Here is a 24039-nt window from a genome sequence, read left to right on the forward strand (position 1 = left end):
ATTAAAATAAAAAATGGTTTAAATGTAATATTATTTCACAATATTAAAGTTTTTTTTTACTGTATTTTTCATCAAATCAATGCAGCTTGGTGAGCATTAGAAACTTCAAAACATAAAAAAAAACATTAATAAAAAAAAAAAAATATATATATATAAATCTTGTTCCATGTCTATGTGACCATTCCACTTTTGAGTAGTTATTAATTGTAATAACTTGCTACAATCCAGATTATATCCCAAATGTTTATACATCTAGATTTGTTTTACTTTCAAATGGATGGATATTATTACAATTTACATAAGCTAAATGGAGAATATATCAACTTTATAGATCAGATCACTTGTATTTTCCTGTGTTAATCTTTATAACGGGGTGTCATAATGTTTGGATACAAGTTTTCTATGAGTTTTCCAGAACTTTTGAATAAAATGTATTAATTAATAACATTAATTTGTCATGTCATTAACTAATAGATAGTAGTTCTACATTCACTATGTGAATCAGAGTGATGTAGAAGTATTCACTATGAAGCTTACACTGGTGATGTACCTACCTAAGAAAACGGATTTTTTGTTTTGTTTTAAAGCTTGTTGTTTTGCAGAACATCACAGTTATAGATGAAAAGAGTAAGGCCTGTAGTGAGGGAGTACGTGTTATTTAAGGAAAGTATAATTATATTTTTAGAATGACAATTTTTTTCAAACCCAGTCTGTGGGGTAAAACGCCCCCAGGAGGCATCGCTTTCCCCAACTACTTACTGTAGTTGCCATGGTCTGAATAACACATCTTTTGTTATTCCATCAAATGTAATCTAACTAGGAGGCTGAATAAAAATATTTGGACTTAGTGTTTTAAATTTTATGGGACATTTTTTTAAAACAAAAATGAAACATCACTGAACTTACTTAAGCTGGACTGTGACGCTATTGTAAGCCCGTCTATTGGTCCAATGGGGGTTTCCAATAATACGGGGAAGGTTTCTCTGCGTATTATGCAACACAACAAGATTAAATGCAATATATTTTCTCACATGTAATAACTCGTTGTTTCATCTGACTCCATAAATGAAAAAGATTTGAATGATGTCTGTGCATCATGAAAGTGAACGAATATTTGAATATTCTTTTAAACTCTGATTATATTTTACCCGTTAGATCAGGAAACTATATCGCTTCGAGTTCCACACCAGGTCTCCGGCACAGTTGGTCAGTTCCGATTATCAAAACAGAGGTAATTGGCTAAATATTTGGGATTTGCCGCATTCACACTCGCACAATCAAATATATATATATATACATAGCCCCCTTGAATGCCCCTCAGGAACTTAATTCAATCGTTTACTTTAGTAGAGGTCTTGACCACCATTAAAAGATATCAGTCAATCAACTTTACCTTTCTTAAAAATGGCTTTGGTTTGGCAAATCTTGTGGCATCCCACGTGCACTTATCTAAAGTAAAGTAAATTAGAACAGTGGTAATTAGACACATCCAAATCTAGGTTGATCAAACATCATTTGCTGATTCTAGACGGAAAATAACTCGTCTCCTCATTCAAGCACACTTGAATCTGATATCAGGTATTAGTTGTCACTAATCTCTGACGCAAACTCCGATAATCTACTTGGGAAAAACAAATCTCAGAGTCGGTCAGAATAAAATCAAACGTTTACAATTTATTGACCAGGTAATGAAGCAATAATTCAAAATCCAATTCATAAGAATAAAATCATCAGTTAACCATATCATAACAACAATTCAGAAATAGAGAAATTTGTAGCAATTACCTGGCATCAAAAATTACACACAGCGGTTGTGTGGGAACTGGGAAGTCAACAGACTCCCCAAACTTTTCTGCACCTTTTCCTTATATACCCAGATAATTCAATACTCTTACAAAATGTAAATGTAATAATGTCTGTCATTATAATTAGATTTTGTACACCAGTTGTACTGTTAGAGGGGCCAGTTACATTTAGACCTTACTGTTGTCATATCATTTTCTGCACTGCACTATAGGCATTAACAGGCAAAATACCATGTTAACAATCATTCAACAATGTATTTGCATTTCCATTATATTTTTTAGATTTGCATTACATATTCAGAATCAGTCACATCAACTGTATTCTACGATTTTTGTGTTTTTTTGCAAAAAGATCAGCAAATTCATCTAGATTTAAGGCCTTTGCCCTCCTTGACTCAATACTTAGAACACCTAAATTGCTTAATCTGTCATCTGACATTGTGGACCTGAGATAGGTTTTCACCAGCTTTAGTGCATACAGTATAATATACAATTAAATTATGCTTATTTTAAATGTATTGTGCAGGCTAGGTATAAAAATATAGGAAAAACCATGATAATATGATATGAAACGCTTCAAAACAGAGCGCACAAAGCGCGTATGCGCATCGCGGGTGCAGAATGATGTGCTCAAAGCAACATGGAGTCACAGTGTGTAGCGCTGCGCTGCACAAGTGCGCATTAAAAAGTTCACGGCACAAAGCGAAGAAATGTCGCGCGCACAAATCCTAGTGTAGCCTCTATCTGTCCAACAGTTTATTGATCATTTGTTTCTTCACATAGTGAAGTTTTAAATTCCAGTTATTGTGCGTTTGATGCCGATTCATAGTCCTTGTGGTGTGAACAGGCACACGGTAGCGAGTCGTTTTAAAACAGCAACAAACATAAAATACAAAGACACAAAATAAAGTCATTTTATGCAAATCCACAGCCTTTTATCTACAGATCAAGCATTATAATGTGAATATCATATTGGAGAGAGTTTTACCGTGCATCCTGCTGTAACCGGACGAGGTGCGCACGCTGTTTGAATACTGAATGGAGAATGATTGACAGATGAGGGAAAACGAGTTTCCATAAACTTTAATTTAATGATTTAAATAGACTTCTGTCCCTCACATTAAGCTATGGAATGGCTTCAGATGACTTTGTGAAATTATAATCAGACCCTCTCAGACCCAAGTCACCCAAACTGACGTGAAAAAGAGGCGTAGAAAAGCGTGCTGTTTGCATCCCTGTTTAAGTAAAAATACTCAGCATCATGAGTTTGTTGATCATAATTTGATCCTTTTTCAAACTGCCACAAACTAACAAACGGCCAGGTTAAGATTAGCTGATCTAACGTTACACTTCTGTAATGCATTTAATACAAATACAACATAACAACTTTACTCACCTCTATATTTCCTTCTTTGCTTTAACTATAATATTTGCGCAAAACGTCCACCAACTTCTGAATAGAAAAAAACCTGCAGATCCGATTTAAGCAGTCCCTCTAGGGTTACATTTGTGTTCCGTGTTGCCACTGTCTAATAACGGATCATGTGAAAAACAACGATAGCAAAAAACAGTTTTGTAAAAATTATTTCACACTCCACATTTAGGGGGGCCACAAGGGGGTCCAAGCTTGTTGTCACAGGAGCACTGGCCCCCCCTGGCCCCCCTCTAGAACCGCCACTGTAAATGCTGTAAAACATCTAGAACATTTAACTTTTGTTTAACAAAAAAACATTACACAGTCTCCTTTCACCCACTCTACCCTAATTGCTAAACAAGACAAAAAACTACGGACCGTGAATGGTTAATATTTCCTGAGGCTAGAAGAGATCCCATGTAGTCTACGGTGTAAAAGTGAAACTGGGCTAAGGGGGAGGGGTAAGGGGGGATATTTCAGGGTAACAGGGGCTGTCAGCTGTGCCGCATGTCACTGCTGTCCAGTCTAGGACGGTCATTGTGGTCAGTGGCATTCAGCTGCAACAGACAGCCGGTGAGTCTCCTCTAAAAACACTGTGACTCTTCAAGTCAAAAATGCTTGGATGAATGAAGATGATTGAGGAAACTGCATGTTCTGCATGTCATTTCAGCAAATGCATAGCCAAAATGTATAGAAAAGGACACATTTGCTAATGAAAGCATGCTAAAATCAACTTGGAACTCTTCCAACTACTAATAATGAAAAATAATTTATCTGCAAAAATATGTTTGATAAACAGCTATTAAAAACTATAGACAAAATGGTGATATAGATCCAAAAATTGCATGCAGGTGTTGTTTATGAGACAGGAGCAGAAGCAAGAGTATGGGAAGCCTAGTATTTTTGGAGTGATGATAATCTTCTATGAATAGCCAGGCTTTACAAATTCCTGAAGTCTTTCTGTGTCAAAGACCACTGCATGTTGCTAAGAGCACAAGCCAACAGCCGGATTGCTAATCAAATCCAAATGACTGTATATTTAGCACACGGCATAGCTGTCTATAATGCCACCAAGTCAGTTTAAAAAAGACTGGTAATTTATCTGTTTGTGCTAGTTTTGTTCTAGTTTTATAGGACGACATTTCAACAGTTTAAAGTCAATGTGAGTTCAAAATGTATTATTACTGTGAGTTTCTTAATAATACACATTCCTAGTCTTAATGTGCACCATTCATCATCAACGCTATTCCATGACCATGGCAATCTTTGTAATGCTCTGAAACGACTTTCCTTTTCATCTGTTTTAATAGGCATATCTAAGTTTTAGAGTATATGTAATGCAACCTTTCTAAAATCTTAGCAAATAATGAAAAAGTAATGAAAATAATTGTTTTCCATTAAAATATGTGACCCTGGACCACAAAACATGGGTAAAAAACAAATTGAATTGAGATTTATACATCATCTGAAAGCTGAATAAATAAGCCAATAATTCCATTGATGTATGGTTTGTTAGGATAGTACAATATTTGTAGCCTGGAAATCCAGACCTAAATCTGAAAGATTAATGGTCTGGCATCGACTAATGAAAATCGGCCAGCTCGAGGGGCGGCACCAAGCATGCATTTGAAAATCTCACTGCACGCAACTGGATAACACTACGACCAATCACAACAAGCCCCATACGCTTAGCTACCAGCGAAGCTAACAGGTAGATTAGACTCTTACCGTTTACGGATCGGCAAAACAGCAAAAACGCCCTTCTTGCAAAGGAAAGATTCGAGCGCCGTATTCTATTCCTCTTTTAGATAAAAAGCCAAGTCTAACTCATTCATTGTAGCGGCCAAAGCAGTTTCAAACAACTGGTGTTCATCCATAGCCATCTTGCAATGTTTACTAATGACTTCGACGTCACAGCGCTGTCGTCATCTGTTTAGCTCGCCTCTGGTCCGCCTATATCAGATAACCCGATGTGATTGGTGCAGCTCGGATACAAGGGCATATTTAATGAGCATCATTACTCGACACCAGAGTAACTCGCTGAGCAAATTCAACTTGTGCTCTCGCGAGAACTCTGGATTTCCAGGGTACAATATTTGGTCAAGATACAATTATTTGAAAATCTGGAATCTGAGTGTCATAATTCCTGTCTTGTGTTCCCCTTGTCTTGTATGGACTTTTTGTCATTTCCTGTCCTGTGCCATGTTTTGTAGTCCTTTGTAGTTTTTTTTGTTTATTAGTCTTCCCAGGTGTTCCTGATTAACCACGCCCCCTTGTTATCTTGTTATGCTTGTTTGCCTATGTATTTAAGCCCTGTGTCTAGTTCAGTCTTTGTGATTTCTTGATGTTGTCTGTTGGTTGTTCTGTTCCTGAGTTATGTTCCCTAGTCTGAGTCTGAATTTGTCAAATTTTGGATTCTGCTTCCTCCTGTTTCAACCGCATCGTTACACTGAGGGTGCAAAAAATTGAAACATTGAGAAAATCACCTTTAAAGTTGTCCATTTATGTTCGCGACTGTGCTGCAATAAAAAAAAAAAAAAAAAATGTTTTATATATTTACGGTAGGAAATTTAAAGGGATAGTTCACTTTGAAATAAAATTTTGGTATGTTTTAGCTTACCTCAAGGGCATCCAAGATGTAGGTGTCTTTTTTTCCGCAGTAGTTTCAATTTAGATATTTTTAGGTCAAACCGTTCTTGTCTGTCAGTCATATAATGCAGGTCGATGGTCACTGTCTCAAAGAGCATGCACAGAGTCCAAATTAAAACAATTCCCCATTGTAAGTACACATTGATGGCCTAAGACACGAAACGAGCGGTTTGTGTGAGAAAGTGATCTGAGAGCGCGGGCGGGTATAGATATATACAATAGAAGTCGCCTTGGCTACTGCAGATCATTGGAACGAAACCGTAGCCAAGGCGACATCTAGTGTATATATCTATACCCGCCCGCGCTCTCAGATCACTTGGACGTGGCTGTGTACAAGAGGTAACAACGATATAAATACTGTTCGTTTTCTCACACAAACCGCTCGTTTCGTGTCTTAGGCCATCAATTTGTTCTTACGATGGGGAATTGTTTAATTTGGACGATGGGGAATTGTTTTAATTTGGACTCTGTGCATGCTCTTTGAGACAGTGACCATGACCTGCATTATATGACTGACAGACAAGAACGGTTTGACCTAAAAATATCAAAATTGAAACTACTGCGGAAAAAAAGACACCTACATCTTGGATGCCCTTGAGATAAGCTAAAACATACCAAAATTTAATTTCAAAGTGAACTATCCCTTTAAAAAATATATTCATGGAATATGATATTTACTTAATATCCTAATGATTTTTGGCATAAAAGAAAAATATATAATTTTGACCCATACAATGTATTGTTGGCTATTGCCACAAATATACCCGTGCGACTTGTGGCTGGTTTTATGATCCAGGGTCACAAATGTTAAAGGACAAGTTCGGTATTTTACACTTAAAGCCCTGTTTACAGATCGTATCTGATGAAATAGAACGGTTAAGATTAAAATTTGGACACATGCTCCTGTCCCGAGAATTTTAGGTTTATTTCGCTTTTGTGGACCTATATTGCCAAACGCGTCACACCCGTGATTCTTCCGTTGAGAGCTTGAATAATAGACACTCCAGCCCAGTTGGTGGCGATAATGCACCTTTGCCAATTGCAAGCAAACCACGGGCATTTCATTGAATACACAGAAGAAGCAGAAGAAGAAGCGGCGGAGTAATATCGTAAAGGTGCTGCGGTCTCACAGCACGTCCTATTAAGTCAATGGAGTTGGACAAAAACTACGATAAAACCTGTTGGAATGCATCTTTTTCAGCGATTTTTGATGGAACATATCAGTGAACACCCCCTGACCACTCGGTGAGTTTCACGTCTTTGTAAACGAAAGTTTAATGTGTTTTTAGGATGGAATCTTCCAGTGCATATAGACAACCATTGTGGGGGTGGTGGGGGGAAGCGAAATAAACCTAAAATTCTCGGGACAGCAGCATGTGTCCAAATTTTTATCTTAACCGTTCTATTTCATCAGATACGATCTGTAAACAGGGCTTTAAGTGTAAAATACCGAACTTGTCCTTTAAGATTAGCTCTCAAGAGCATGAAATTTACATTTAGGTCCTGATCCATTCTGCTACAGAATGTTTTTCTCATAAAACACATTACATTATGGAAGTAAAATTGGCTGTGAATGGTATTTCATGTTGACTTTAATAATCTAAGACGCTTTAAGATGCTATAAACTTTGTAACCTGTAAAATTATTATCTAATTATTTTTTTCCATTTTTTTCCCCCTCAAAAGTAGTTTTGGTATATAAACTTCAAAAAGCTTATTGTTTCAGGGAAAACAATATTGACAAGTTTAGAGAGAAGTTGTCCATTTTAAAGTTTCTTTTGATCAAAGCAGGAAGACTACAGCTTTTTTGAGGGCACATGCTTCTCCCTGTGTCTCTATAGGAATGGCATCTCCCACCAGCATGTTAGCCGAGGAGCAGGTGCACTGTTCCATCTGTCTGGATGTGTTTACAAACCCTGTCTCCATCCCTTGTGGACACAACTTCTGCATGGCCTGCATCGGCAGCTACTGGAAGTCCAGTGCCCTCTTTATGTGTCCGATGTGCAAAAAGACATTCTTCAAGCAGCCCGACATCAGCATCAACACAGTGCTGAGGGAAATCGCTGATAAATTTAAGGCAATGAAATCCAATCCAGTCGCGGACTTTCAGAAGACAATGCAGCTGGACCCAGGTATCAGGACCCATGAGGAGCTCCCTACAGAAATGCCTGAACTGATTCCTCCTAATGGACCGTGGGCACAGGAGGTGTCCTGCGATGTGTGCACTGGGCCTCAGCGACGGGCGGTGAAGTCCTGCTTGGTTTGTTTAACGTCTTACTGTGAGGAGCATCTGAAGACGCACACTGCCCGCTTCACCAAACACAAGCTGATCGAACCTGTGCAGAACCTTGAGGACCGTATGTGTAAGAAGCACGAGAGGTTGCTGGAGCTGTTCTGTAAGAAGGATCAGACCATTGTGTGTGTGCTGTGCACTGAGATGGACCACAGGGCACATTACACTGTTCCTGTCGAACGAGAGTGGACAGAGAAAAAGGTAAAAGTGCCACTTCTCATTGGTAAAGGGCCAATTCTATTGTTTTGTCCACTATAAATAACGAACTACTGGATCATGACAGTGAAACGCTTCGATTTACAGTACTAAAAATATTGCGGTGGACTGGATAGGAAGCTACACGCTCTGTATGTCACTGATAAGCATGACAAACACTGCAATACCCATCATGCTCATAAATGCTACAATTATTCCAGTGCTGGCACACCTCTACACAAACCCACATTTCTCTCAACATGGGGGCAAAAGCAGTATTCGAGTAAAAAATAAAATTAGAAGTTTACTTATTTGAAAAAGTAAACATTGCTTTACTCATTACTTGTTACTAGCTGAATAAAGTAATCAGATCATGTAAATATGGCCAACTTCAGTCTTGCAGGGCCACTATCCTGCAGATATTAGCTCCAACCCTAATCAAACACACCAGAACAAGCTAACCAATGTCTTTAGGATTAAGAAAACTACAGGTTTGCTAATGTTAGCTAATGTGTGATTTTGTAGCATAAGTATATAAAAGCAGTAATATTTCCTAAAAAAGTAAATACATAAAAAATATTAATTCTATTGTACAATTAGCAGTATTTTATGGAAATTAATGGCTTAATAGTCAAAATGAATTGGAAAAATACTTCAGGAACCAAGGATGCTTCACTTTGTAATTGTGCTTTACAAGGATTTACTAGGATACAGATAGACTACGTCACTAAAAAGAGCTATGCCAGAGCAGGTTTAAAAAGTTTAACACAATATATTGTGATTGACAGGCCTTGTTGAGGAAAACTGAAACTGAAGTTCAGCAGATGATTCAGGACCGACTGAAGAAAGTTGATGATATCAAACACTCCATAGAGTTGAACAAAGTAAGTTTAAGTGTGTATGTATGTCTATCAGATTAGTTTCACATTAGTTAACATGGGTAGATGCTATAGCCTTTCTCTTCTTCAATACTAATCCACAGAGATCCTCGGGCTGGTGTGACTTAAAGGTACACTTTGCAACTTTTGCAACTAGTTGTTGATGCTTAAAACTGCAAGTTACCCGCAAGGAACATTGGCTGCATACAAAATTGTATACTTCCCTACTATATAGTTGGTGAAAACAGTATGCGACAAGAGTAGTTTGTGCAAATTCACAGTGCCCATAAAAGAGTATGCAAAAAGTACCCAGATGAGGTTCTGAAGTGTGCATATGATGGACACTTTACTATCCATGAGGCCACGGGAGAGGATTTGTGAATTGCAGTGATGAGAGACAACTGATGCTGGTAGGTCATTTGATAATGACAACATGGTGAATGTAGTACGTCCAGATTACATCCATTCTACACATATTCGTACTATATAGCACGTACAGTACATTATAGCACACACGCGGTAATTAATTACTTAATCAAAATAAGTACCTACTCAAGAGAGTATGCAAATTCGGATGCAGCCAACTATTCAGCGCAAATAAATATGATGGTTTGAGGTAAAGCTGTCAGTGTAGCAGGGTCGTAACCACCATAGACAATGAGGGGGACAAGTCACGATGATGTCAAATCAATATACAACACCCCCCAATAATTATAAATGGCCAAATTCCCCATCTTTTTATTTATTTTTCCTTGTTCTCTTTAATTATTTTCATTAATTATTGAATTCCTTTATTTAATTAAGTATAGTGATTGCTATAGGCTATCTTATATGTAAAAAAAAAACAAGAAAAAAAAAAAAAAACGAAGCAATCTCTGGGTTGGTTTTAAATCCTTTGAAGTCTCTGAGCTGTAGCAGTCCGATGTTGATACGAGTTGTATTTCCGGACTTTTCTTTATTTAACAACATATAATTCCTCAGATGACCAATGCATTGTGTTGCGCAGTAACCCACCTTGTTAACACGTTCATTTGAATAACCTGAATGTGCGAAGGTTCTGGTTTCATTTGCTTCCAGTTATTTTAGCTGTACTACAAGCTTCAGGGTCTATTTATAGGGGGTGGGACACTTCAGATCTAGAAAGCATTGATTTGACAGAAAATCTGATTAGAAGCTGAAGTGCAGAGTGATCATTGTTCCTATTGGCGGAAGTGAGAGACTGTAAGGTTTGTACGCTTATGTGAATTGCACTCTCTTCTAAATGTGAATTTTGTAATTATTTTGGAGCACACTTTATAGATAACCTTAAGGATAACACATTCCACACTAAAAGCTTCAATTTTGATTTCATGGGTACTTTAAGTTGCTTGATATTGCACACTGTTATATTTGCTATCATATTATTGTAATTTCATTATCATAATCCTAAACACTGGTTTGTATCGCAAATAGTTTTACAGTTTACTGCACTTTGTTATTCTTCTAGTTATTTAGACCTATCCAACTTATTTTGAAATGTGGAAGTAATTTCAATATTCTCTTCTATTTTAATATTCACACATTCAAAGAAAATATTCCTCCGTGTTGCAAAAAAGATGAATATCCGCAGAGATGGACACAAGTACACAAAGTACACAACTTCTTTACTTGAGTGAAAGTACAGATACTACTGGTCAAATATTACTCCGTTACATGTAAAAGCTGTAAAGACCGATTTTTACTTAAGTAAAAGTACAGAAGTAGGGGAGCGCGGGGCACAACCTAACGCGGGGCTAGTTGTAACACGCTTGTTTTAAATACTTCCGCACATGCTTGGATGACGAAACTTTGTGTATTTACTAGTTGCCATATCAACACTATATAGAAAAAAAAAATCCGCCAAAATGTTTTTTTTTTTTGGGAAGATATCCATAGACATTTATTAAACCATAGCAAAAGTAAATGTCTTACTTAAGTTAATTTTTCATCTCTATTTTTTGTGTTTATTTAAAATAAGACAAATCTGATATTATTTTAATCTCCAAGATGTTATTTAACTGTTGAGATAGTTCTTTAATGCTTCACTAACTAGCAGAAGACACTAGCAGGGTTTAAATCCCAGTTGTGCAGGCGGGGGCATGTTGTAACACTGCGTTACAATGTGCCCCTATTAGAAATATGCTATTATATTCTATACTTTTATTAATTTTATTGAGAAAACGTGAGAAAAAGGTGAATAAAGACTGAGAGTCAATGTTCAAAAATTACAAATTATTTATTTGTTTTGAACTATGTTGTATAGCTGTGTTTTCATGTGTTCGTAGTCAAAACTCAAAAATGAGTTTATATTTAATTATTAAAAATTGCCATTATTTTATATGAAATTTTTTTTTAATTGTATTTTATTTAGAAAATATTTTAGTTTGTTTTGTATATTTTTTTTATTAGATCAGATAACATTTTAAGCTGTCATATGTTATGTTACAATGTGCCCCCACACATGTTACAATGTACCCCACCTATGGGGCATGTTGTCACATTTCACTTCCATTCTTTCGGGGTATATCAAGAAAAAAGTATATACTGTATTAATAAAACAAAAACACATAATTGTACTAGACATGTGGGAAAGTAATGTGGGAAAAAATAAATACTCTGAACCATAAGTAGATTTACACAAACTGAGAAAGTCAAAAAGCGTTACTTTGTGCCCCGCTCTCCCCTACACATTTTTAAAAGTACTTAAGTATCAAAAGTAAAAAGTAAATGTCAATGCATTGTTTTATTATTGTTGCATTGTTGTATGTAATACTTACAGTACCTTATGCCTCTGAATCTATCCTGCCTACCCTCATATCAATATCAAATGTATTTCTAGAACACAGTTCCAGTAGTGGGATTGAATGTGAGATTGAATAAGTTCACTCAATAACGTCCATAATGGTTTCGGACACCCAAATGGCTGTTCCCTCAAATAGTGCCCTACTTAAAGTTTTTAGGCTTTTAGTATGAATATGTTACCCTTACTGTTATCTATAAGAGTGTGCTCCAAAACAATGGCAAAATTCACATTTAGAAGATCAAACCCAATGTTGAAAAATTAAATCAGGTTGATGTTCTGACATTAACCCGACTTTCATTTCCAACCAAAATCCAACGTCTGTCCGACGCCGGTTTCTGACGTCAACAGGACGTCAGGCTCAAGACAGTTTTAGAAACAGATAATTTGATTTATTATGTTCTTGCTCAATAACAGATTTTTTACCAAAAAAACCTTCCATAGAGCTCATTCAAATGGTTAAAGAACTATATCCAAAGGTATTATTATTAATTAGGTCATGGTGATATATATGTGCTAAACATTTCAAACAAACGTTTTTATTTATGTCTGCACTGATTAGTGTGTATCTCCTCCCAAACATAGAGCAGCGCTCAGAGAGAAATTGAGGACAGCATGCAGGTATTCTTGGATCTGATCCGAGCAGTCCAGAAGGTCCAGGCCGAGCTGGTGCTGGACATCGAGGAGAAACAGAAGAAGACAGAGAGCTGGGCCAACAAACAAATTCAAGAACTGGAGCAGGAAATAGATGTTCTGAAACTGAGAAACACAGAGTTAGGGTATCTCTCACACACTGAAGACCACATTCACTTCCTGCAGGTGAATCATTTTTACCCTATAATTTTTTTAATACTAATGTATTTTACACTAATGTAAAAAGTCTTCACTGTCAATTTTGTTGATGTGGATTATTTGATTCAAATTTAAGAATGATTAAACAAATCTAGAGACCCATGACTATTTAAAAACTCATAAGCAACTTGCATAATTGTACAGTGCTAAAAATGACCTCCAAAGTGTTTTGTGATCAATGATGGCAACAAACATTCAAAGGTTTAGTTTAGATAACAAAGATGGCACACTCATATTACTTATGAATGGGAGAAACTGCAATGCCCAATATGGTGTTATAAGTCCCACCTTCTAAATAAAAGAGCAAATTGCTGATTAGTAAAGTCATTGCATTACTGCAGCTGCCATTAGAAGCTCCAAAATATTGCAAATATGGACGGCAGTGAACAGGCTTTCCTTGACAGGGAATTTGCTGCTAATCTTTGTTGTATGCCACACAGCTTCTTTAAAATGTCCACTGTCTTCTCCTCTAGAACTTTACATCATTAATGGCTCATCCAAACACTAAAGACTGGTCTGAGACCTATGTGCATGCGGATCAGTGTGTTGGCACCACCAGAAGAGCAGTACTCAAACTAGAAGATACACTTACAGAAGAAGTAGAAAAACTTGTAGAAATGGGTAAGAACTTAACTGTTACAGTATTTTACTAATACACATGATTCTTTTTCTGCCCCTATACTTTATATTCACCTCAATAAGTGGCACAGTTTTAAGGCAGATTGGCTGTAACCATGAAGAATTAACTGTCAGGGTCTTCCTGCCCTTGTGAAGTGCAGGTATGAAGTCACTTTGTAGGCCAACTAGCAGTTAGCATCACACTGGTTCCCTTGACAAAAACCCAATAGGATTTCCCCATAGGCTTTTGGATTATTGCAAAAAACAAGCTTTGTGATCAACAAAAGTTTATGATACGTACACGTTTTGTCCATCAAGATAATTTCCCCAGATGTACCCAAGTCTAAATGCAGTAGCCATAGGTAAAAAGCTAAAGGTCGGCTATAAACAAACTACACCACGGTCCCATGTCTTCAACGTCACCACCACTAAGCTTCCGACTACTCTTTCAGTTTTATCTAAAAACATTTTCCTAGAATGTTTGAGTTAGAATAGTTTATTAGAGCATGATTATAAAAATAACAAGGCTGTAAAAGCAGACTGAGCTGACCTGTTCGCCGTGATGACGTTTAATCTCCCTGACAGCCTCTGTAGTCCCATTTAGCCACTTATTAGCAACTGCCTTTTTAAAGACGCATAAAACCTTCAAAAAATCACAATTTGGGTAATACTGATATTTATGTCTGTATTACAGTATTTGTCAGTATTTATATTAAAACTGACTTTTATGTCGGACAATGAAACGTGAAAGTGTCTTGAGGTATATAAGGAAGTGCGTTGAGACCACTCAACGAACAGGTTCCACTTCAGAGCATAGGCGTGTGTTTCTACGCGTCTCGTAGAGCAGTGTTTTTCAACCCTGCTCCTGAAGGACCCTCAACACTGCACATTTTCTTTGTCTCCCTAATCAAACACTCCTGATTCAACTCATCAGCTCATTAGAAGAAACTCCAGGACCTGAAATGGGTGTGTCAGAAAGAGGAAACTTTCAAAATGTGCAGTGTTGGGGTCCTCCAGGACAGGGTTGAGAAACACTGTCGTAGAGGGTGCTCTCTCCAAAATGATAGATCACTGGTGGTGGTGATCTCCCAGCAAGCCATACTGCTAGCAACTCATGGCAGTTGATATGCCAGTGTAGCCGAGGTCCTGTCCAGGAGCCCGATGCTGCACGCCCGTAGCACATGGCACCCCAGCTGGTGGTAGAGGCATCTGTTGAGACAACAACATCCCTGGACACTTGTTATAGGGTAACTCCTGCCCACAGTAATGCAAGGTCTGACCACGGGCTGAAGGTTTGGCGACAGACTAGGGAGATTGCCACCCGGTGCGTGCCGCATTGCCATACCCATCTAGGGACTCGGTTATGAAGCCAGAGCTGAACCAGTCTCATTTGAAGCAACCCAAGCGGCGTGCCTGCAGCTGCGGATGCCATATGTTCCAGGAGCCTCTGAAAAAATGTCAATGGGACCGCCATCTTGCCTTTGAACGAATTCAAGCAGTTCAACACCAACTGAGCATGTTCCTCTGAGAGTCCACTGACCGAGTCCAACTGCACACAGAGAAAAGAGATTCTCTGCAAGGGGAGAGTTTGCTCTTTTCCCAGTTGACCCAAAGCCCCAGATGGCTGAGTTGCTGGAGCACCAGGTCCCTGTGTTCGCACAACTGCTCTAGCGAGTGGGCCAGTATGAGCCAGTTGTGGAGATAGATGAACATTTGAATGGCATGTTCTCTCATAGGAACAAGGGCCGCCTCCACGACTTTCGTGAAGACATGAGGCGACAGGGACAGCCCGAAGGGGAGGACTTTGAACTGATATGCTCGATCCTCGAACGCAAAGCACAGGAACGATCTGTGTTGAGGGAGAATCGAGACATGAAAGGATGCACCCTTCAGGTCAAAAAAACAATCTTGGGGTTGAATGCATCCAAAAATGTGTCTCTGTGTCAACATTTTAAACGGGAGCTTGTGAAGGGCCAACGCTGAACAACGCTACTCTCCCTAATGGGGGCAACTCAACCGAAATCTTCATCCCCAGAGGATTCTAACCCACCCTCTGACGCAGCGATCAACGTCTGATCCTCCTCCGGAGCCCTCACAGCAATCTCACCCGGAAGCTCCACAGCTTGAGGAGTGGGGGGCCTACGGAGATATACTCGCCGGGAGAGCTCAACTGTGATCCTCAGGTCACCCTATGTATACACCGAAGTAGCCCTCTGCTAGACAGAGGAACTAGATCGGGGCATAGCAGAGGGGACTTTACCTCATTTGAGGTACTTGAGTCTTGCAGCACTGCGAAGGTCATCTTCCCGCAATGGGTACATGACTCGTCCACAAAAGCAACTCAGCGTGCTTTAAGCCCAGACTTGTGAGGCAGCGATCGTCAGACGAAGCCAGGAAACTACCACATCCAGAAACACAGGTGGAATGACATCTTTAAAAAAACAACAACAACGTCACACCCTTGCTTGCTTTTTTAGGGAAAAAAAGCTATTTTTTTTAAAGTCTATTGAAAGTCTACAGTGTGCACGGAAACTATTTTAGTTCAACAGCAATGAATGCTGAGAAAATGCTCTTTTAAAGTGCAATGTCCCTTTAAATGGCGGCCACCGCTGCAGCGGTGTCACACCAGCACTCTCTGGAGAGCTTCTTCCGGGTTCGTAGAACACTCGTACCAATGATTGCAGAGCAGAATCAACGAAACACTCAGCTCCGAAGCGAAAGATGAATGTACGATGCAAGCGCGCTTCCTTGCAAATCTCGCTTGCCAATGTGTATTGGCTAGTTTAGTTAACACTCAAGGGTGATTGGGATCTTGGGCGAGATCCCAATTCGTCAGTAACGGACGTAACGTCGAACATGAATGACTGATAGGGAATCTGTTTTCTCTGTCATGGTTTTAAATAATCCTAGACTTAGTCTAGTCTAGAGTCTAACCAAGAGGCAGGTTTAACTTCTGATTAATGTTGTGTTTCAAAAAAGATACATGGATTATTTGGACTAAGGATAAATACAAACATGCACGCAAGCATGCACACATACACTAGTGTTTATACCTCACCAAATGATTTCAGATATTTCAAAGGTCCTTATAGCCAACAACAACAAAAGAACAAAAGAACAAAAACCCAAAACGACACTGTCGCCCAAAACGGCAAGTAACTATAGTAAACAATAGGATAAAAATTGATTTTTTGCGACAAAATTACGTTTTATTATATACGGAAAGCCTACTCTTTCTCCCGCTCTCTCTCTCACTCAAACTCACACACATACAGCAGGGACACACACTCACACAGAAACATATTGTAAGCGCTACTCTGACGATTTTATCAGTAAAATAGTTTAGCGATTTAAAAGCTACAAGTTTTGTAGAGACGCTGCTGTCGAACACTTTTGAGAGACACACAGATTCAGATTCATCTCTCTCTCTCTCTCTCTCTCTCTCTCTCTCTCTCTCTCTCTCTCTATCTCTAATAACTGCATTAGTCTGCTATCAACGGCTCAAGCTTCTATTACTAGCTCTAAAACAACATTTTTGGAATTAGCAACGAAGGCTTGGGATTAGATGCATAAGAAATGATAAATGTCTTGAAATACATCATCTGAACAATTTTTTTGAGGTGTGGTAAACATAGTACAGGATAAGCTGAATAATTCAACACTCAACACTCACAATTAAAATAAAACATTGTGCTTTTGTAAAATAAAGAAAACAAACAGGATGCCACTTTCTGCCTTTCCACTTACGTGAAGTTAGTGGAGCGTGTCACAAAAATTAAGCAAAACTCAGCTACTAGCAAGCTCTTCCGTGTCATCTGAATTCTTGTTTGGGGTTGGTGCATATATTGTCGTCTTCTCTTTTTTCTGTTGTGGCGGTTAGCAAACTGCGTTGCATTACTGCGCGCGGCCCCTTCTGGATTGCGGTGTGGATCAACTGTCTGCCCCTATGTTTCTTAGCACACTTTTAAAAAGTGCAGTTTGTAATAATGTCAAATTTTTTATTTTATTTTAGATTACATTTTAAAATATTGTGTTTTAATAATCTTTTGTTGTGCTTTAAAGTACACATTTTATGTGTTGACTAACAAACAAATGATTATTCAATGTTACATTAAATGTATGTATATTTTAAACATATTTTAAATGTGTCAAATTGCAACTTCATCATTAAATATATTGTAATTGTGCAAATATATGACATGACATAAAAGGTTTTTCTGGAGTTCTAATAAAGTAAAATAATTAGCAAAACCTCTCAAGTACACTCCAACCTATAAAACAATTACTTTATTTATTATTATTTTATTTTTTTTGTCATCTTAAACAGAGCTGAGGAGAGTTCAGAAGTACTCAGGTAATGTTTCCTTGATCATTTAATCGGTCAAATATCACTAGACCACTTTGCATTCAAGTGGGTTTATCTCTGCCTGGTCTGTTTGATAATCTACTCATGTCTCTGTTGTATGTCCCCATGAAGTGGATGTAACCTTTGACCCGGACACGGCTAACCCTTGGCTGCAGCTATCCGAGGACAGGCGTCAGATGCGTCATCTCGGAGCATGGCAGGACCTGCCCGATACACCAGAGCGCTTTGATACGGTGGTTATTGCACTCGGCCGTGAAGGATTGTCCTCCGGACGCCATTACTGGGAAGTTCAGGTGGGCGAGAAGGACGACTGGTACCTAGGTGTCGCCCGGGCATCTGTTAACCGAAAAGGGAGGATTTCGGTGAGTACGGCTCACGGTTATTGGGCTTTAGCTATGAGAAAAGGACGAGAATATCGTGCTTCTTCCTCTCCACCCCTCCTGCTTTCCATCGAGCCCAAGCTGAAGAGAGTGGGCGTATATGTGGACTACGAAGAAGGACAGTTGTCATTCTATGATGTACAAAACAAAAGTCACATCTACACCTTTGTGGATTCGTTTAAAGAGAAACTCTTCCCGTTCTTCTACCTCTACTGCTGCGATAAGGCCTCTGACACTATGATGATCTGTCCCATGCAAGAGACGTCTCATACTAAACAGTGCTGAAACATGAGTTCCACAATGACTTGGTCTGGTGACATGACGTGCAGTACTGCTGTTTCTATCCTGTTACTATGTGTGTTTGAAAACTGCTTTCTTTGCCTTTATTTCCTGACTGTTATATGGATATTTCTACAAAAAAGTCATCAGTTTTATTGCATGGCCATACAAAAGCAATTATGACAAAGAACCAAAGCATTCAAAACAAATTAATAAGTATAATCCATGTTTACATATTTTTACTTAATGCATTATGTGTATAATTGAATAACTGAATGTTGAAATAAACTTATACTGAAATAGACTTATTTCCACATATCAAACTATTAAAATACCACTGCAAGCTTCACCATTATTTTTGTTGGTGTGTTATTGGAAAATGGTGTACAGTATTAAAAGTATACATTTTCAAACATGTTAATTAAAATATACAATTTTGATATAACTTTTGGTCAGCCTTTTGGGAAATGTGTTTACATTTTTACTGTTTACATGGACTAGTTAAAAAATATTCAATACAATTAAAAACACATTGTAATTTTTTCCCCGAAGCAGTAAATACTATTGATTTTTTTTCTACTTCAAAATGTCATACTTAATTCAGTGTGTTACTTGAAATTTATTGTAATTTATGAGTGAAAATTGTTTTTACACCAATTTGTTTTTCCAGTTTAGGAGACAGGCAATATAGACTGCTAGACTAATATGACCGACCTTGGCAGGGGCGAATCTAGAAAATGGTTTATTAGGTGGCAAAGGGGTAGCAACACCAAAGCAAGCGCTCATGCAAAGTTATTGTGAATTTATGGCCTGACATACACATTCATGTACATGAATATGCAAAACAGTTGCATTACCACAAAGTAATCTTAAGTAATAAATTAAGATAAATTAAGATTAAAAAAGGTTCTAAATATTTCTGAGCTTGTATCATTACACTGTTATATAAAAAAAGAAGAAAAAAAAGAATGAAATTACTGTATATTCCAGGTTAATAACTGCATTACTTTCACAGCAATTAAACAGTATGACTTCTCTTGTATCTAACTTCACTCTCAAACATTTCTTGTAAAATCAACAGTTGTCACATTTTTAAACCATAAAAATTACTGTAAACAAACAATATCATTATGTATTTCTACAGTGCAAAAGTACTGTGAAGGCAGCATGCAATGCAGAATAAATACATTATGCTGTGTAGTTCTTTGATGGTTTTATCTGAGATGCTGAACTTATTTTTGGTCCACTCTTAGCAGATTGTGTTGTTGGTTTATTTTGTAATGTTCAGAGTTTATCTTTTTATCATTATTAGTTGGGTTTCACCATGTTGTGTTTTGTATGTGGAGAATTGATGTCTGTGCATCATTAGGTGATGCTTATAAGGAGGTGAAAACTTGTGTTGCAAGATGATGTCACATCTTTCAAACATGTATCTCAGCAGATAATACAAACAGTCATAAAATAAGAATAAATAAGATATTGGTAAATGTTCATGCTGAAATGAAAATTTGAATAAGAATAAACAGAGAATCAACTCGCCAAGTAATAAGGTGTCCCAGACATATCCTATCCAGACAGGGTTAGATTTCTCAGAGGACCTCTGCGTTAGCTGAGAAGCAGCAATTTTCTGATTCATGAACAAATGAAAAAACAGTCAATTTGTATGTGACTCTGCGCTGTGGGTTCCTTTTCAATTTCGATTCTCTCGACATTGCGTCTTCTGAATCATGACTATGGAAAACCTTTAACCAAGAAATACTGAAGCCTAATTGAATAACGCTGTTGTTCCACAATGGCCAATGGTGCTTAAGCGGACTTGTTCCGTATATAAAGGGCCGCTGAGCGACATTGCCTCAGAGTCTTACTCCTTTCAAGAAAGTATATGCAAGAAGTTGATCTTACATATAAGTGTTATACATCATCCAAAACTGTTAAATGTCTTCTTTTATTTGTGTGTACTCATAATAAAAACAGAATATTGTTTTTCGTAAAATAAAGAAAATAAACATGATGCGCATTCTGCCGTCTTTCTCAATGTGAAGTTCATTCTGAAACGGACAGAAAATCATCTGTAATTCAGCGAATGCTCGTCACACAGACTTGAGACATATGTCTTTACAAAGATTGAAGTCTCTATTTTTAAATGATGTAAATTATATCAAAAACAAATATTCTCTGTTTAAGTAATCCGTATGAAAGCAACGAGAGAGGTACAGTTTCTCAAGTGCGTCCACATTTGTACTGTGCTGTGCTGTTTACCTTGGATTTACCTCAGAAGAATTAAAAGAATGCAATTTGAAGATGAGATCAAAAAATAGATTTGATCAAAAAGATAAAAAAATCCTCCAACATAATGTAAAGAACATTCTGTGAAAATATAACCTTGATTTAATATTGATTGAGGAAGGCTATGTCAAAGATTTGCTGAATTTCGGGCTCAGAAAATTACGGTGGCCGAGAGAGCTCAACGCGCTGCAACTGAAGAAAACACATGCAAATAGAAAAACACCTGCAAATTAAGAAAACATCTTCATCAGTTTCACAACACATGTGTGCTCCAAATACTCAAAACACAACCAAATACAGAAACGCGCTGCAAAAGTTCAGAACCGGGGAACCCAATAAGTGACGGACCCGGCAGGGACGTTTTTGATTGCTCGTGAGCATTACCTATGCCCTAACGTTACTCCCTTAAAAGGGCAGACGGCAGAGCCCTTGAAGTGGGTACTTTGGAGGGAGTGGGGCACTTGTGTGCCATTATGTAGCCGTTTGGAACGGACTTGATGAAGGGAGCAACGAAAGCCAATGTAATTTCCTCATTATTTTCACCAGGGATGTTCCCATGACAACGCAGCGCCGTCTCATATTTGGACCTCTTATATAGCCTACTGTCTATGATTTGGACCCTTCATTCTAACATTTCTTATGAAACTTATTTGAACATAACATGAATGTGTACAATGTAACTGATGTATATATTAATATCTTTCCCTCATGTTCTTTTTCTCTATCTTTTTTTCTTTAATTTATTTTAGTCTTCAGCTTGTTCTTTTCTGATTAGTATTCTTATGACATTGAACATATTATAAACACATTTTGTATATTGTAGGCTATACAAAGTTGTATGTCATAAACGTGTAATCTCTGTATGTTTTGCAACAAAAATAAAATAATAAATAAACTTAAATTAAAGTAGACAGCTGTAAGCACCATAGACATGTATAGAAAGGCTAGATGGCTCAAGGCGGAGTCAGCTGTGTCGTCACTTGGCGGCCATCTTAGGTCAGGAGACTGCGCTGCTGCTCCCTGCTGCTGTGGACGGAAGGTGAGTGACATACGCCAACTAAAATGCTCGTAACTTGCTGAATTCTTGACGGATTTACAAACGGTTTGGTTTATTACAAACCTTATTAACGTGGCTATGATTTGTGCTGATGCCGTTTGTGGCTATAATTTTTCACAAGTATGCAGTTAAATAGCCGCATCCCTGACGTTTATGACACACCAAGACGTTTGAAAATCGGTTGAAAATTGAGCAAAATATAGTTATTTCAGCACTACATGCACAATAGACTTTAATGTTATAACTGGACGAGCGGTCCTGTCCTAAGATGGCCGCCGTGTGACATCGTCGGGTCCCATTGGCTCTCAGCGCCGGTAAGCTATCTAGCCTTTCTATACATGTCTATGGTAAGCACGTCCCAGTCGGGTCCGTCACTTATTGGCTTCCCCAGAAACATTTCCGTTGTGTTCTGTCCTATTTGCAGCGCGTTTCTGATTTGTTTGTGTTGTGAACTTTTGCAGCGTGTTTCTGTGGTTGTGTTGTGAACTTTTGCAGCGCGTTTCTGTATTTGGTTGTGTTGTGAGTATTTGGAGCACACATGTGTTGTGAAACTGATGAAGATGTTTTCTTAATTTGCAGGTGTTTTTCTATTTGCATGTGTTTTCTTCAGTTGCAGCGCGTTGAGCTCTCTCGGCCACAGTAGAAAATCATGTTTTTGAGAAATTCCAATTTAAAAACAAGCTTATATTTAAAACTGCAACACATTTGATACATAATTATCCTGCATTTGTGCCATATAACACATTAAAGCTGAGATTCTCCCATTTTCAGTGATGTATAACACATTTAAGGGAAAATTCTTTAAGTTTTGTAAAACAGTCCTATTTATTATAATGCGCATGTCCACAAAGCTAAAAGCATAAAAACATTGAAACGAATGGGGGTTCCACAAGTGCTTGATTGTAGCAACAATTACCTAGTCAATTCAGTGGAATGTTTGTATAACTTTATTAGCAAAATGAAATATCAGTGAAAAAAATGTCCTTAATACATCAATTATTTAACATAACATTTCGGTATAAAATCTCATTCTCATTTCACTGTGTTACATAAAAAAAATTCAAGGGATAGTTCACCCAAAAATTACAATTCTGTCATCATTTACTCACCCTCATGTTGTTCCAAACCTGTATGAGTCTTTCTTCGGCTGAACAATTTTATTTATGTTTTTTGTTTTGTTTTTTAAAGGCACCCACTGACTAGGAAAAATATACTATGGAAGTCAATGGGTGCCGCCAACTGTCTGGTTACCAACATTTAAAAAAAATAAAATAATATTTTGTGTTAAACAGAAGAAAGAAGCTTATACAAGGGCGAGTATGAGTAAATATTTTTTGGGTGAACTATCCCTTTAACAGGTCAGTCTCAAACTTTGTACACGTTCTAAAATTGTCTAGATGCTAAATATTTGATAATCTCATGGATTCTATTCACAAAATATATACTTGCAGTTGCAAGAGAAACCTATTTTCAGTTCCACATCTTGACTTCCAGCATTAGAAGCAAATTCTTCTTGTTGGTGTTCCCAAGACTAGCTTGGGGTTCAATCACCAAAACTGGCCTCATCATCATGTTGGTCACTGCCTGAAAAAGCAAGGAGACATTTTTCAATTCAAGAGACCTAAAAACATGATGGTGTAACATGCAAGAATGGGGTGGGGGGCTAATTCCACATTTAAAGTGAAAAATAAAGCATTTTATATGAAAATATCAGTTTTACAGTTTAGTCAGACTGGATCTGATTAATTGAGGGGAGGGCAGAGGGACAAGAAACAGGTGCTATGGTAAGCAGACTTCAATTCAGAGTGTAACGTTAATCAAACAAATAAACATCATGTCATAAACGTAATTAATTTAAACTGACTCAATCCCAATCAACTAATCTGTAATAAACATTTACATCTACTATTTTTGCATCACATGATGAATTCTGTGTTAGCATTACATTGGCTGAACACTGACAGTATACATTTACAGTATACATTTAGCATTACAAAAATAATGACAAAAATTTACCGTCAAATTCCTCGTCAGTTTCGTCCAAGAATGTGTCCTGTTCATCACGATCATCCACCAGAATTTGGGGCAATTCCACCAAGATTAATATCAAACAAGCTGTTTAAGCAATCAACTATTTACGTTCCTGCTCA

At 37.7% G+C, this 24039-nt stretch overlaps 1 protein-coding gene across 1 annotated transcript in view; it reads left to right on the top strand.

The window, feature by feature from the left end:
* LOC309492903 (uncharacterized protein) overlaps positions 1–19082 on the top strand; it is a 44778-nt gene extending 25696 nt beyond the window's left edge. Inside the window, exons 8-14 of the mRNA XM_082161943.1 lie at positions 3718–3792; positions 7709–8361; positions 9144–9239; positions 12637–12870; positions 13377–13524; positions 17849–17875; positions 17999–19082. Of these exons, the coding sequence (XP_082018069.1) occupies positions 3718–3792; positions 7709–8361; positions 9144–9239; positions 12637–12870; positions 13377–13524; positions 17849–17875; positions 17999–18552 (1787 nt within the window). The 3' untranslated portion in view covers positions 18553–19082. The remainder of the gene's footprint in view (positions 1–3717; positions 3793–7708; positions 8362–9143; positions 9240–12636; positions 12871–13376; positions 13525–17848; positions 17876–17998) is intronic.
* The last annotated feature ends 4957 nt before the right edge of the window (positions 19083–24039 follow it).

The sequence above is a fragment of the Leuciscus leuciscus genome (genome assembly GCF_965113295.1).
Source record: "Leuciscus leuciscus genome assembly, chromosome: 2".
NCBI classification, from domain to species: domain Eukaryota; kingdom Metazoa; phylum Chordata; class Actinopteri; order Cypriniformes; family Leuciscidae; genus Leuciscus; species Leuciscus leuciscus.